The 14662-nt window shown below is 42.3% G+C and overlaps 1 protein-coding gene across 4 annotated transcripts in view; it reads left to right on the top strand.

Annotated features, from left to right (window-relative positions):
• The window catches only part of MAP3K20 (mitogen-activated protein kinase kinase kinase 20), a 166716-nt gene that overhangs the window by 126972 nt on the left and 25082 nt on the right, over positions 1 to 14662 (top strand). For 3 of the 4 annotated variants that reach the window (XM_006063028.4, XM_044933693.2, XM_044933700.2), the window contains exons 12-16: positions 3405 to 3449; positions 5237 to 5267; positions 5365 to 5504; positions 9116 to 9178; positions 10379 to 10471. In XM_006063028.4, coding sequence (XP_006063090.3) covers positions 3405 to 3449; positions 5237 to 5267; positions 5365 to 5504; positions 9116 to 9178; positions 10379 to 10471 — 372 coding nt within the window. The remainder of the gene's footprint in view (positions 1 to 3404; positions 3450 to 5236; positions 5268 to 5364; positions 5505 to 9115; positions 9179 to 10378; positions 10472 to 14662) is intronic. The other variant, XM_044933707.2, reaches the window with a different exon arrangement.

Here is a 14662-nt window from a genome sequence, read left to right as displayed (position 1 = left end):
TTGCCTGTGAGGAGCTTTCTGGCATGTGATTATTTACTTCAGAATTAGAGTTTCAGGCACCTACATTGACTGTTTTATATCATGTGCAGAATAATAGATCTTTTAATGTCAGATACAATACACTGCACATATTGCTTTTGCACTGTTTTAAAATTTTTGTACTAAATGATAGAAAATATTTATATTCTTTGAGTGTGAGCTTTGAATAGATGGTATTATCACTTTATTTTTTTTTTTTAACAAAACGTTTTTCTCAAATATTCTATCGCAATGTTATTCTGAGCAAGTCGTATGCCAAAATCTTGTATCATGTTTGTATGGAAGATTAAATTTTACTCTTGTGTGGTAAGACTACTCAGTTATTGAGTTCATTGTTGGAATTTGATATTCCAACACAAAGCCCACTATGTATTCAGAAATCCAAGTTGGTGTCATACGTTTCATTTTGATGTGAACTTTTCTTTGCTTTCCTTTGTTTCAAGACTCCATTTTGCAATAAACGTTTTGACAGTAAATCCCTTTGTTATGTGTGGCTGTGTATATCAGAGATTTGTTAGACTGGATTCCCAACATCCTTTGAACGAATCATTGTCACACACATGCCCATGAGTGTGAGCTCTTATCTCCTGAAATCAATTGGAGTGTAAATCAATTGGAGTGTATATTATTAATAATGAAACTGTAAAGTGATGGGGCAGTCACGAGGTAAATGTTTTTTGGGTTTTTTTTTTATCCCCAAAGAGAGACAGAAAGACTTAGAACTCACCTGACAGCAGAAACACTGATATGTTAACAAGGTACAGCAGACATAAAGGAAACGGGAAGCCACTCTGTGGCTGGACATCATTCTCTTCTTCCCTATCCTGCCAAATTCAAACCATCTTGAAACTGTGCCTGGCTCCACAGCCTTCTTACTGATCTTTGCAAGCAGCGTGCAAGAATCCTACCAGAGCAAGGTCTCACCCTGCATCCAGTGCATTTCCCTTGGCATCATTTTGATAAGCCTTTCTCAGAGCTCAAGAGAACTCTTCCCCTCTCCTTCTGACATGAAAACCAGAAATGTTGGTTTTGATTAGGTGTTTCACTTACAACCTTTATTCAAGAAATATTTATCAGTTTTGTTCAGCACAACATTTGGGGATTGTATAAAATCAAAACATTGCATACACACCCACTCCCTGTAAAGCCAGCCTTGACGCAGGGACCATCTCTGAGACGCAGTCCATTGTTTCTTGAACTAATCAAAGAATTTCCTTGTTTCCCATTTGATCCCGTGATGGGAAAAGGGAATGACATGTTTCTGCAGCTATATACAGCTGCCCCGTGAAGAAATAAAATTGTCATGTGTTTTCTTTGATCGAGTTCTGTTTTCGATCCTATTTCTCAAGTCACTCTCCTTCCTGCATTATTCAAGCAGATGAGCGCATGTGACTGCAAACACAAAGTATTTCAGAGGAGGACGGGGCAGCCCTGTAGGAATTGAAGCACATAGGGGTAGTGGAATACATATGGGGTGGTAGCGCTCTGTACCCTTGCAACTTAACTCTACATCTCTAACTCTATGCATTCAGATTCACTGTAACTAGTGGGCTTTTCAAGTAATTCTGCATAGCCCCCTAGAGTTGGCTGCATTTCCCCTTTATCTTGAGACATGCACACACTGTGCCTGGAGCTGCAGTCAGGCAAATGTGACATGCCTATCCGTCCTTCCTTCTTCCACCCCCACTGCAGCGTCCTGCCTTGTTGCTTCTCCTGTCCAGGAGTCACCTCTCTTCTCCTCACCCTGCTGTGCCAGCTCAAGCCACTGTCCCTTCCATCCCCATGTTAGTCTATGAAACATCCTTTTTCCATGGTATAGCCATAGACATTGAAGTCTATACCAGAGAATTTAGCTTTGTCGTAAATGCAGCCTTCGATTTTACTCATTCAACAAATTGTTCAACAAAGATTTACCAGGTATTATGTGCCTGGCATTCTGCTGGGCACTGAGGAAACGAAAATGAAGGTGAATTCCTCCAAAAGTAAAATCCATACCTACTTCACCCCCTTAAATTAAAAGCTCCCTGAAAGCCAGGGTATGACTTCCCTAGCAAGATTTTGAGCATGTGAATTAAAAATACCTGCAGATTAGAAGCGTTAGTCACCCACCCTCTGATTTTTACATAATCATAAAAGTAACCAAATCCACCTTTTTTTTTCAACTCACCCACACACACAAAATATATTATTTGTAACAGGGCTTGAAAGACACTTTGCCACCTTATCTCATGAGCAGTCCAACCCTTCTGACAAGTTAGAGTTAGTTACAAGTAATGGCTGTTGTTGTTCAGTTGCTAAGTTGTGTACAACTCTTTTGTGACCCCATGGACTGTAGCCTGCCAGGCTCCTTTGTCCATGGGATTTACCAGACAAGAATACTGGAGTGGGTTGCCATTTCCTTCTCCAGGGATCTTCCCAACCCAGAGATTGAATCCACATCTCCTCCACTGGCAGGCGAATTCTTTACCACTGAGCCTCCAGGGATGATGATAATGGTTAAAGCAAACTAATTCAGGTCATGAGACACAGATTTTTTTCCCCCATTATGTAGGTATTGGGTTAGTCAAAATGTTCATAAGAAGTTATGGAAAAACCCAAACAAACTTTTTGGCCATCTTAATATTTATTACTTAGTCTGTGGCCATGGAACATATATTGAAGCAGGTAGCCCTTTGGCTCTGAAAATGGCCAGGTGGGAGTCCTCCTGAAAAGTTGTCTTTTGTGTTTGTACACTTGCCAGGGAGGGTGGTTACTTTAATTTTAGTTAGAGCAACTCCGCAACCTGAGTTCCTTCGGACAGCTCCGATTTCACATGTCCTTCTAATATTTGGTTTTAAAAATATAGTGCAAGTAAGACATTTAGTTCAAACTTAGAAATTCCCCTCTAAAAATAAGCATCTACGACATCTAGTTACCAAGTGGTTGCTTTGGAATTTTCATTAATAAAATCAAATGATCTCCATGTTGACTGAGAATCCCGAAGAAGGCTCTGGTGTCTGACAAACGTCAGAAATTCCTCGACTTCCAAGGCCTTCTTGTAGGAGGTAAAACTGCTCTGAGTGTGCCAACTACCAAGAGAGGAAAATCCCATGATGTGCAGTTCCCCTGTAATAGTTCACCAAGCGCAGTGAATTGTTACTGAGAGGTTGATACACTCGACTGGCTTCTGTGGGCACCATCCTTAGAACCCTGAGAAGTTCCTCTTAACAGGCGGGAAAATTGGTTTCCATTCAACATAACCTACAGAAAGAACCAAGCCAGAGCATCGGCCCAGAGCTAAAATATTGAAAAGAGGGGATAAGCCAAAAAGACAATGATAATATTCCTTTTTTTTTTTTCCCATTTCATTCATATTTCCCATGCAGCTGCTGCCTTCCTTTGAGATTGGTGCTTGGACAGAAGATGATGTGGTAAGCTGCTTCTGTTAATGCCTCCTTCAACCTGTGCAGGGAGTTCATAACTAGGTCCGCAAGTTAAAAATGCAGGTAGAGGGGTCTGGGCCTTAGGAAAGTCTAAGTAGGAGAAGTTGACAAATTCCATGTTTTTCTATTTTTAAGGCAGTAGTGATTTAAAGTAAGGCCTCGAGCAAATCAAGTATCTCATCAAATCTTCCAAGAGGATTCCACCTCCCTATTTGCTCTGAAAGGTATTCCAGAATGCAGTAATGAATCCCAGTTAAAGGGGCTTCCCAGGATACCAAAGGAACATACCAGGAAAAAAAGTGATCTTAAGTTTTCCCAGAAGATCAGGGTTGGACTTGAACCACGGTGGGGAAAGATTTGGTAACGGCAGTGCCTTAGCCCTGTTCATTTTGCCATCTTTACTCTGACCTTCCCAAGAAGGAATAGACTCGAGTTCCCAGACATTTCTCCACAGCTGGAGCCAGACAAGCCCCGTGTTTGGCAGAGGATGTGGAGAGACTGTTTAAATCCAAAGGAAATCCCTACACCCTACACTCTGAGTAGACACCCTGAGGAACAAGCCTCCTTAGCCTGTTGTATCTCTGCAGCTTGTTTCCTTGGTGAAAAACAGGGCTAAGAATTCTTGGTCAGAGACCTCAGGGGTTTATGTCTGTCCAGGTTCAACTTATAAGTTCCGGGTTTCGTTAAATGAAAAGTGGGGAAAAAGCTTGTATGCCAACCTTAGCAGGCCCACACCCCAGGAAACAGACTTGGTACCCCAAGATCAACTTGTTACTAGAAACTCTTGGGAAGGTCTCTGGAAGGTTTATCAGACTCGGTCTGGTTTTGGGGCTGGGCACATCCCTTCCTGCCCTTGGTCTTCTGCTAAAGTGATGCTGCTTTCAGATGAGCTCATCTCTGGCTTCCATGGGGAGAGGATGCTGGCACCCGCTGCCTCTACTTCCCATTCCCTGAGCCCCCAGGGATTCTAAATTTCCTGCCAGCCCTGCTTAACGAGAGGACTTAGGATCTCCTCTGTTCACAGACCTGGATATAATGCCTTCATCCCCTGCTGCAAAGTTGGCCTGTCTCATTTGAGAAGAAATGTTTTCAAAGGCACTGAACTCCAACAGCTATTTTTAGTCTTTGCTCTGAGGTTGAGTGGTTTTCAAACCATTTAAATAAAATTCCAGGGTCAAGGGCTCCCTAGAGAACTGGGTCTGGCCCCACCATTCTGTCTCCCTTTGCCTGGGTAGGGTGAGGGGCTACGGTAAACATGTGCCGAGTGACAGTCAAGGACTGAGGTCGCTGGGTCCAACCTCATTCTGTGTAGAAAGCTCCATGCTTTAACGTGTTTTGGGCCACAAAGCTACTTCATGACCAGGCCTAGAACAGAGGATGCATATTATCCATTTTTCTGTCCACTGCCATGTGGTCCCTGTTTTTCATATAATTCCTGGGTAAACCAGTGACCTTGAACACCCCAGTGGACCACTGGCACATGAATGGAAAAGGCATTATAAGTAAGAATCTTCTCAAAAGGATTTTTAAATGTGTTTCAAATAAGAAGTAAAACCAGTAGTCCTCCAAGGGCCCAAGATCCCCAAAGGGAGGGATATCTCCAATTTGAAAACATGAAGCTTTAAAACAACAAAGAGCAAGTCTTCAGTTTTCCCTTTGTGGTTGAGCAAGAATTAAACATATTTTACCCATTGCACAACTATGTGTCTTACTGTTAAGTCTAGCCACTGACCATGAATGAATCTGCAAAACCGTGTGTGTCTTCTCTTCCACAGTATTTTTGGGTTCAGCAGCTCGTCAGAAAAGGCAAGTGGAATAACTTACCTTCTTAATTCACAGAGTTAACTTTGCTGGGGACGTGATTGAGTCTAATTTTATTCTGCCTTCTAATCACTCCCTTCAGGTGACTCTTCAGCAGAGATGAGTGTGTATGCAAGCTTGTTTAAGGAAAACAACATTACAGGAAAGCGACTGCTGCTTCTCGAGGAAGAAGACTTGAAAGACATGGGCATCATCTCCAAGGGGCACATCATCCATTTAAAGGTACCTCAGAAAAGAAGGCCGTTTTGTCAGCAAATGTCTACTGAGCGCTTACTATGGAGCAGGTCATGTGTCGTGTTAGGGGCTGAGCTATAGTCATAGTGCCATACTTCATACTGTTGAGCATTAGCTGCTGCCCCCTGGGACCCCTACTTCCTCCACATAATCCGCAAACAAAAGAGTTGGACTTTGGGTCCAGCAGAAGTCATCTGGATACACCTGCATAGCTCCCCATGTCCTCAGGATGTCCCTGGTCTAGTGGAGAACACAGGTATTGATCGTGCAAAAATGATTAACATGACAGCTTTAAGAAAGGCCACAAAGGAGAGGTGAGGCTGGGCTGAGGAATGGCTTCTGTGAAGGAGTTATGAAGGAATTGAGAGCTGAAGAACCACGAGGTGTTGAGCAGGTGAAGGACACGGGGAGGAGGTGTTCTGGGAACAAGGCCACCTGTGGAGAGGCTTCGGTGTGGGAGGAAGCACCATGCGCAGGAGGCCGTGTGCGCGGGCAGCGCTGCCAGCCCCAGGCAATAGTAGGAGGCGACTTCCTTCGAGGCCAGACTGGATATCCATTAGGGACCCCAACAATGCCAGAGCATGTCTGTAGACTGAGTGAAGCTTGAACCACCACAGCATCTAAAGCCATGGGAATTGTGTGTTCAGTCTGCAATCTCCCAAATTTTGACCGAACAGACACCACTATATGTATATTCTTATCCCTCATCTTCTCGGGAAATCCTAACATTTCCCCCCAAAACTGTAGTCTTGAACCCTTTCAAAGCTAAACCTCTGTTTTTGTTGTTGCTTTTTTTTTTTTTTTTTTTTTGTCGTTTAACAACCAGATCTAGTTTTTTGTTTCTTTGTTATGTTTTGCTTTTTAGTTACTCAAACCAAACCACACTTGCTTGCATCTGTGAGCACCTTGTTATTAATCAGAGGTGTGTTTCAAGAGAGATCTTATGAGGAAATCAAATTTGCTCTCCAGACCACCTCAACCCAGTGTCAGTGTATGGAGGGGTAGGCACCAGTTAGAAAGGAGAGAGAGAAGAAAGAAGGAAATGTTGAAAATGCAACTTCTTATCCAAACCCACATAGTGGCAAAGGCTCTACCAATGCCAACAACCTTTCCTCTTCCTCAGTCGGGGCTACTGATACCGGGCTTTCCCGGGAAGCCTTCCCTGAGGTCCAAAGAGAACACATCCACTCCTATCCTGTGGGCCCTGGAGCCATATAAAGACATCCTTACAGCCCCTCAGCACCCTTTGGATGATGGCTTAGCCTTAACCTATCATCTGCTCCCTCTGAGAAGATGGACAGGAAACCTCATACACACACATACACCTCAAATGCTGGTAAATAATTTAATCTCAACCTATGACTGGGGGCAAATCCATCCTGAAAAGCAATGCTGGCTTAGATGGCCCACAGTAGGAAATATTCTTTTCTCTCATACAGAGAGAGGAGTTTCAGGGTTCAAAGAGAGAGATCTGGTCAATCTTGTCCTATTTAGCAGATGCCAAAAAGAAGCTCCCAATTCCCCTTTGCCTCTCTTGCAGCCACAGTGATTTCAATATTCCCAGACCCAGCCTAGGACAGTCTAAGTTTCTCTCCATGCTGGTTGGTATCATTAAAGCAAGCAATGTCCAGACTTACTAATTATTGTTCAACAAATACAGTGGATACCTGCTAATCAGAGTCCTGGGCCTGTGAATAAACAAAGAATCCTGCTCTTAAGGAATTTACATCCCAGAAAAGAGATAAAACATGTATATACAGCTTCTCTTAATTCGGAGTCTTGGCAGTTGGGAGTAGAGTGTCTGTCCTGAGTTTCAAAGGAAGGGTGTGTCCAGCATCTGCGGGGACTGGAGACACCCCTCGAACTCCTGGAAGAGTCTGCTTGTGCATAGAAAGACAGTCAGTCCCCAGAGGTGGGGGTCTCAAAAGTCAGGTTTGTAGACCCTCCACCTCTGCCAAAGCCAGGGCCATGTTAACAGTGGCTGTCCCAGGGGTGGGGAATGGTTGGGGGTGCTCAGCCCACAGGTGATACTCTCTTAATCTCAGCTGGGGTCCCAGGCACTTCTGACAAATAAGCTTATATGAGAGGGAAAGAATAAGGGGAAAGGATCATGGAAACAGACCTTTCCATGGGAGGTCTGGGAGCATCCTGCATATATTCTTTTTAAAAAAAGAAAAAAAAAAAGATTCTTTTCCATTACGGTTTATCTTAGGATATTGAATACAGTTCTCTGTGCTATACAGTCAGACCTTGTTGTTTATCCATTCTACGTACAATAGCTTACATCTGCTAACTCCAACCTCCCACCCAACCTCCACCCCCTTGGCAACCACCAGTCTGTTCCCTATGTCCGTGATTCTGCTTCTGTTTTCATAGAGAGGTTCGTTGGTATCATATTTTAGATTCCAGGGATATTGGGTTGACCAAAAATTTAGTTTGGTTAGCGAATACATTGTTCAATAAAGTCTTGGTGAAAATGAAAAATGTCTTTTATTTTTACTTAAAACTGAATGAACTTTTTGGCCAAGCCAATGAAGAAAGGGATATATTGCCTATACTCTTGAGGCAATGAAGATAAAGAAAGGATCCTTCAAGTTGGGCCATTCAGGATGGGACACCACAAAGGGACCTCCAGCCTGGAGGAGCCCACCTAGTCCTTGTCAGAGCGCTCTACACACACACCACACACACACACACCCCCCATGCCTCCGATCCTGAGGGTGAGAAAGTGCCCTCCATGCTCCGCTTTCCCACTGAGGCAGGCAGGGCATTTTATAAACCTTCTAGGTGAGTGAGCCTCTCAGTCCACAGATGGTAGATCATAAAACTGGAAAGTGGACGGTCTGCCCACTACCCTTTCGCTATTTGATTGTCCTGTTCAGCCTGTCTTGGCTCCCACCTCATTGAGCCTGGAAGCCTGTGTAGAAAGAATAAAGCCAAACATCCAATAAGTGCTGATTACATTGTCAGGTGTAAACGGCTTTCATTTCACTTTAAAAAATGCATCTCATTTTTCTCACATTGGTACTTTTTTTACTCTCTATGTGATATGTTTGGTTCACAGAAAAGCTGGATTATACCTGATGAGTATGAAAAAGAATCATAATTTAAATTCTCCTCCTTTCCTTTAAGAGTTCTTTGTGCTCCATTGGGGGACAAAGCTTTGGACACAGATCCATAGAAAAGCCCGCACAGGGCAGTGAACCCTTCAGTGAGGTTTCACCCTAAAGGGAGCCTCTGGTGATATATTCGTGTTCTTTGTTGTTTTTCCCACAGTTACTCTGGGTGATGACTGCATTCTGTACCCTAGAATATTAACTTGTTAATACTGTACTCTACCAGTGTTTGAAGAAAGCTTTTACTTATTTTTCTACTCCAAGATTTAACATCTTTAAAATATCTTCCTGTTCCATTCAGTAATTATAAAACTACCTATAATACTTTGAACAATCAGGTTTATTCTCAATAGATGTTGGATATTAACATCCCCAAGGCATTTTGTGGAATACATAAATAAAGAATGCCTTTATATGTGCACAATAATTTTAATCCTTTCATGGCATTATCAGGTTATTAATAATTTTTTTTTTTTTTTACAGTCAGCCATTGAGAAATTAACCCACGATTACCTAAACTTGTTTCACTTCCCACCACTGATTAAGGTAAGTAAGGTTTTTTCTTACTGAGAAAATGCAACTTTTATTGACATATGCACCTGCCACATCCACACCTAAATTTGCCAATGTCGGGAACTGTTGTTTGAAGTGAAATTTAATCATATCTGTCCACAAAAGGCCCTTTGAGCAAAGTTTAGGATGTGCATATATTGAATACCCTTGTTCCCTGCAAGTTGAAATATTAACAGTACAGTCATGATAAGAACAACACATGTCACCTTAGTAGCTTGGGGACATAAGGGCTAACATTGCAGGTGAGGCCTTCTGGCCTCCCACCTGGCTCTACAGAACTTTGTCCAACATGGAAGCTGCTGAAGGAATTCACACGCTAAGCTCTGGATGACTACTTGCATTGAGGGGTAGGAGTTTTATTGTTTGAATAACATATTAGTATTAATATATTTAACATGCATGCATGCTAAGTCACTTCAGTTGTGTCTGACTCTTTGCGACCCCATGGACTGTATCCCACCAGGCTCCTCTGTTCTTGGGATTCTCCAGACAAGAATACTGGAGTAGGTTGCCATGCCCTCCTCCAGGGGATCTTTCCAACCCAGGGATCGAAACTGCATCTCTTATGTCACCTTCCTTAGTAGGCAGGTTCTTTACCACTAGCATCACCTGGGAAGCCACATATTTAACATATTATATTTTAAATATAGTCTAAAGGTATTGGCATAGTTTGTTATAAAATTAGTAGATACTTGCAGGAAGTACACAGAACTCTTCTCATTGACTAACCATTCCAGTTTTCCATCTCTGAGCCCTCAAATGTTCATTTTGTTCCTCTGCTTGCCCTCCATCTGCAGATACTCTAGGAACTGCATTCTTCTTTGGGAATAGGGTGTAAATATCTTGAGTGTTGTGAAACTTTCAGGGTGAAGGGACAAAGTACATTTCTAGGGAAAAACTGCACAATACAAGATGCATTATGAAAAATGTAAGATGGTGGCATTCAGTTTGTATGCCATGAGACAAATCATTTGACAAAGTTCTCAAAAGCTTCATATGTCGTTTCTCTTGCTTTAAGCAATTGGAATGTGTGGCATAATAAAAAAAAAAAAAAAAAGAAATTAAACAGTAGATTAGAATGGAAAAAGAAGTGCTGGGAAATCATCTCCTTTACATGAGAAGTAAAAGTAAAAACACTATACAAAGTAAACAGTGCTTGGTTTTCTGTTTCAGGGCTCAGTAGGTGAACCAGAAGAAAATGAGGAAAAAATAGTGAATCTTGAACTTGTTTTTGGTTTTCACTTGAAACCAGGGACTGGCCTACAGGTAAATCACATTTTAAGTCCTTTGGATAAATTTCAGTCTAATTTACTCTTTTTCTCTCCTGGAACTCAGTGGTTTTATATACCCCCTACCAGCTGGTAACATGATTCTGAGTAAATTTATAGACTTTATAAAATAGAATTTAGTTGAAAGGCTGCCAACTGCCTCTGTAAGCCAGTCTAGGAATCTTTCTCATCTAGCTGAAGAGTCCTGGGTGAGCCACCCAAACCCTCAAGGAAACTCATTGCAAACCATGGAGGATGAGGGGAAGGGGTTAAGGTTGGGGGCACAGACAGTAGAGTAATTGTTTGTGCTTCCAGGTATCACAAAGAAATTGATTCCAGTTTCTTTGGGGTTTTGTTGTTGTTTAATTTTATTTTTTGGCCATGCTCCATGACATGTGAGGTCTTAGCTCCCTGACCAGGGTCAAACCCGGGGCCCCTACCTTTCAATCATGGAATCTTCACGACTGGACTGCCAGGAAAGTCCTGCCAGTTTCTTTGTTTTTTAAGGGAAATCACTTTTATCATATTGAGAGTAGAACACCACCGAGAATGGAACTGTAGGCAAAATGGAAACCTAAATTATCAGCTCTAAATGGGGTGGCAGGACTTTTGACCAATTCTCATTCACTTGGAGTGCTACTCGATGTTATTTTTAGAATCTGGGCAAATGGTGTGGGCTAGATGGCATGTGAACTGGAATCATAATAGGTTTCTGTTACTTTGGATTACTATGAATAGCTCTAATAGTGATCACGTCTGCTAATAGGGACCACTCATTGTGTTCCCGGCATGCAGGACTCAGGTGTAGTGCTATTTCTCCTCATTTTACAAATAAGGAGAGTAAGGATCTGAAAAGCTAAATAATTTGTCCAAGGGTTACATGGCTAGCAAGTAGCAGAAGAAGGATCTGAACGCAAGCCTCGCCGACCCCAGAACCAAGCTCTTAACTACTGCAGTATTGGTACCTTTCCTTTGATGCCACAGAGAGACCTTGTAAACACAACTCTTCACTACCTGAGCCCGCTGCTTTGGGAGAGCTGGTGGGGCTCAGCTGGCCCACTGGCCCTCACTAATTAAACCTTGCTTACCCCAGGCCATTCCTGGAACCAGCGCTTGGGAATGATAGGAAATTGTTGCAAAGGGCTAGTTTCACCTGGGGCTTCAAAAGATACTCTTTCTAGACTCCTGACAGAGTGTTTTACCTGCACCACTGCAGGTATATTGATGCTCTCGCTGAATGGAAATCTTGGGCTCCTTGTTTGGGCCACAGAACTTGGATGAGTGAAAGCTGCTCTGACTCCAGGTGTCTGGTGTAGGAACGCTTTTCTTCTTCCTCTGTGATCGGATCACTGTCTATTCATTCCTGTGGATAGAAACAGCTTTAGAAAGGGGCATAGGAGAGTAAGCTCCTCTCCAGCAATAACCAAGGGCCCTTCCAATCCTGAGAGTCTGTGCCTGTGGATACCCCAGGTCCACCTGGTGATAAATTAGTTGCACATTGTAATTTGCCTTCTTTGGCATCTACAGCTCTATGGGACTTAATTTATGAGTATTCTGTGTTTAAACATTTTTATGGCTTGTAGGAGGTAAAAGAAGGGGCAAGAATTTTCTTGAAAAAGACTTGTCAAGAGTAGTTACAGCCAAGAAAATTATTTTCAATTCACAAAGAAATGACTTGTTAATACACACATAGTAAAAATCAGAAGCTATAAATAATATTGGAGACCAAATACAGTAGTCTGGTTTTGACCATGATAGTATAGACTTCTTGAGTCATTGCTTATCCACAAGGCCTCAGGTCACTGGAACTTTTGATTATTTGCTGATCCTTGGTCACCCATGCAGAATAATAATTTCATTCATCCACTTAGCAGAAATTTACCTAGGACCTACTGTGTGCCTGGCTCTCTGCTAGATGCTCAGAATACAAAGTTTAAAAGTATAGTACTGCCTTGCAAGAAAGCCATAGTCTATGGGAAAAAATAGACAAGATCAATGAATGGTTTTAATACAGAATGATGCATTTTTACAATATCATGCACATCATTCAGTGAAAGCACAGTGGATGAGACTGAAAGGGGTGCAGAAAGGAGTCAAAGGAGGATCTTGACATCTTCATGGTAGAGGTTATGCTTGAACTAAAATTTGAAATCTATCAAGAACTGTTAGGTTAGGGAGAAGGCATTGAAGGCAAAAGGGACAGCATGTACAAAAGTTCAGAAGCTAGGAAAACACAGGCAGCTCTTCTTTGGGCTAATTTCTATGAGAGCTCACAACTCAAACCTCTCTCTCTCTGGGGCAACTTAGCATAGGGTGGGTAGAATAGAATGGTGAGAGTTTAAGGAAAAAGGGTGACTGGAGAACAGGAAAAGAACTGTCTTGTGTGCTAAGCTAAGGAGTTTGAAGAATGCTAAGCATGGCGTAGAGAATCTTCCCTGGTGGCTCAGTGGTAAAGAATCCTCCTGCAATGTAGGAGATGCAGGTTCAACTCCTGGGTCAGGAAAATCCCCTGGAGAAGTAAATGGCAACCCACTCCAGTAATTCTTGCCTGGGAAATCATCCATGGGGTCACAAAAGAGTCGGACATGACAGCGACTGAACAAGAGAGATTCTATTTATGTTTTAAATGATCTCTCAAAAGCACAGATGAGCTGAATGAATTAGAAAGCACTCAGGATAGAGTGAGAAAGGCCTGTGTGTGGCAGAGAGACAACCAGGTGGAAAGGGACAGGAGCTGAGGCTATGAGAGTGCCATGGAAGTGCATGCATCCAAAGAACTGATCAGACTGGAGTTGAGGTCTGAGGGAAGAGCCAGGATGGTGCCCAGGTTTCTAGGGTGAGCAGCTGGCTAGATGACATTATAATGCAATAGATGAAAAGTGAAATATACAGTGCAAATGTAACACCAAGGTGCTAAAAGTATAAAGCAGTAACTGGAATGGGTGAGGTTAATTAAGAAAAGAAAAGCTTTCCCCCCCACCCCCAATTTTTTGGCTGTACCTGTGGCTTGCAGGATCTTAGTTCCCCAACCAGGGGTTCAATCAGCAGTGAAAGCGTGGAGTCCTGACCTCCAGGGAATTTCCAGGAAAAGCTTTTTTGGAAGGGATGTTTTGAATATGAGCTTGAAGAGGCTCATGGTCCTTTGCAAATAATTTTCTGAATATAATGTTTAAAACTTAGGCTTAGAGAGTCCTTCTTTCTGAAGAGCTCAAGTTATTTCATCCTTGTCACCTCATTTACCCCCCTTGGCATTTCTGTGAGATGCATAAGGCACATGGTATTGTCATTTTTGATTAGAGAAAGTGTGTTACCAGCTTAGGGTGAGGAGAGGATAGAGCTGAAACAAGAAATTACATCTTCATCATAACCTTTATATTAAACATGTACTTGCTCTCATTCCTGGCCCAAGATATTTAAGCCATCTGGAGACATTCACAAAATAATCCTCGAGTAAATTAGTGTCCAGATCTAAATTACCCAATTATGTGCTAGGCTATATCCTAACATTATGAAATATCTTCTCACAAATGTGCTTTAAATTGCTATTTCAATTCCCCACATGAAAACCTTGTTACATTGACCCTTCAAGGTGGAACCCAAGAGAAAAAGACATCCTCAAAATTCCAATTAACTGAGTTCCCATAAGCCCATCTTTATGGAAAAGGTGCAGCCTTTACCCCCATCTCCATGACTGGAATAAGTTAAATGAGAACATTGAGGCTTTGGAAGTTCTCTCCAAACAGTTAAAATGAAAGATGTGTTCTAAAGGCAGCTATTGGGAATAATGTATGACAATGACTTTATCATGAAAATAGTAGCTGTGTTTTCCCACTGCCTCTGAAAAGGACCACCAGCTAGCTACCACTTAAAATTGGTTTGTGGTGCAGTAACTGGCCTACTGAGAGGAAACAATGGAAATATGGCCTTATCCACAAATATACAAATATATGTAGAAAACAAAGGCTTTCCTTGTAAGACCTGTCAACTTTTATGGTCAAAGAACTCAGCCTAAATTCTTTTTTGTAAGCTTCATTTTACAACCAGATGGATTATGGCACATAAGTGAGACCAAACCAAGGAAAGCCATTCACGTCTGGGAGCCTGTGCCAGCTCGAGTGGTCAGAGCCCCTGACTGTGACCTCAGTCTTTGCTGGTCAGAGCCCCTGACTGTGACCTCAGTCTTTGCTGG

This window comes from Bubalus bubalis, chromosome 2 (genome assembly GCF_019923935.1).
Source record: "Bubalus bubalis isolate 160015118507 breed Murrah chromosome 2, NDDB_SH_1, whole genome shotgun sequence".
NCBI classification, from domain to species: domain Eukaryota; kingdom Metazoa; phylum Chordata; class Mammalia; order Artiodactyla; family Bovidae; genus Bubalus; species Bubalus bubalis.
Note: the sequence above shows the minus strand (reverse complement) of the source record. Positions and strands in the feature narration are given on the sequence as shown.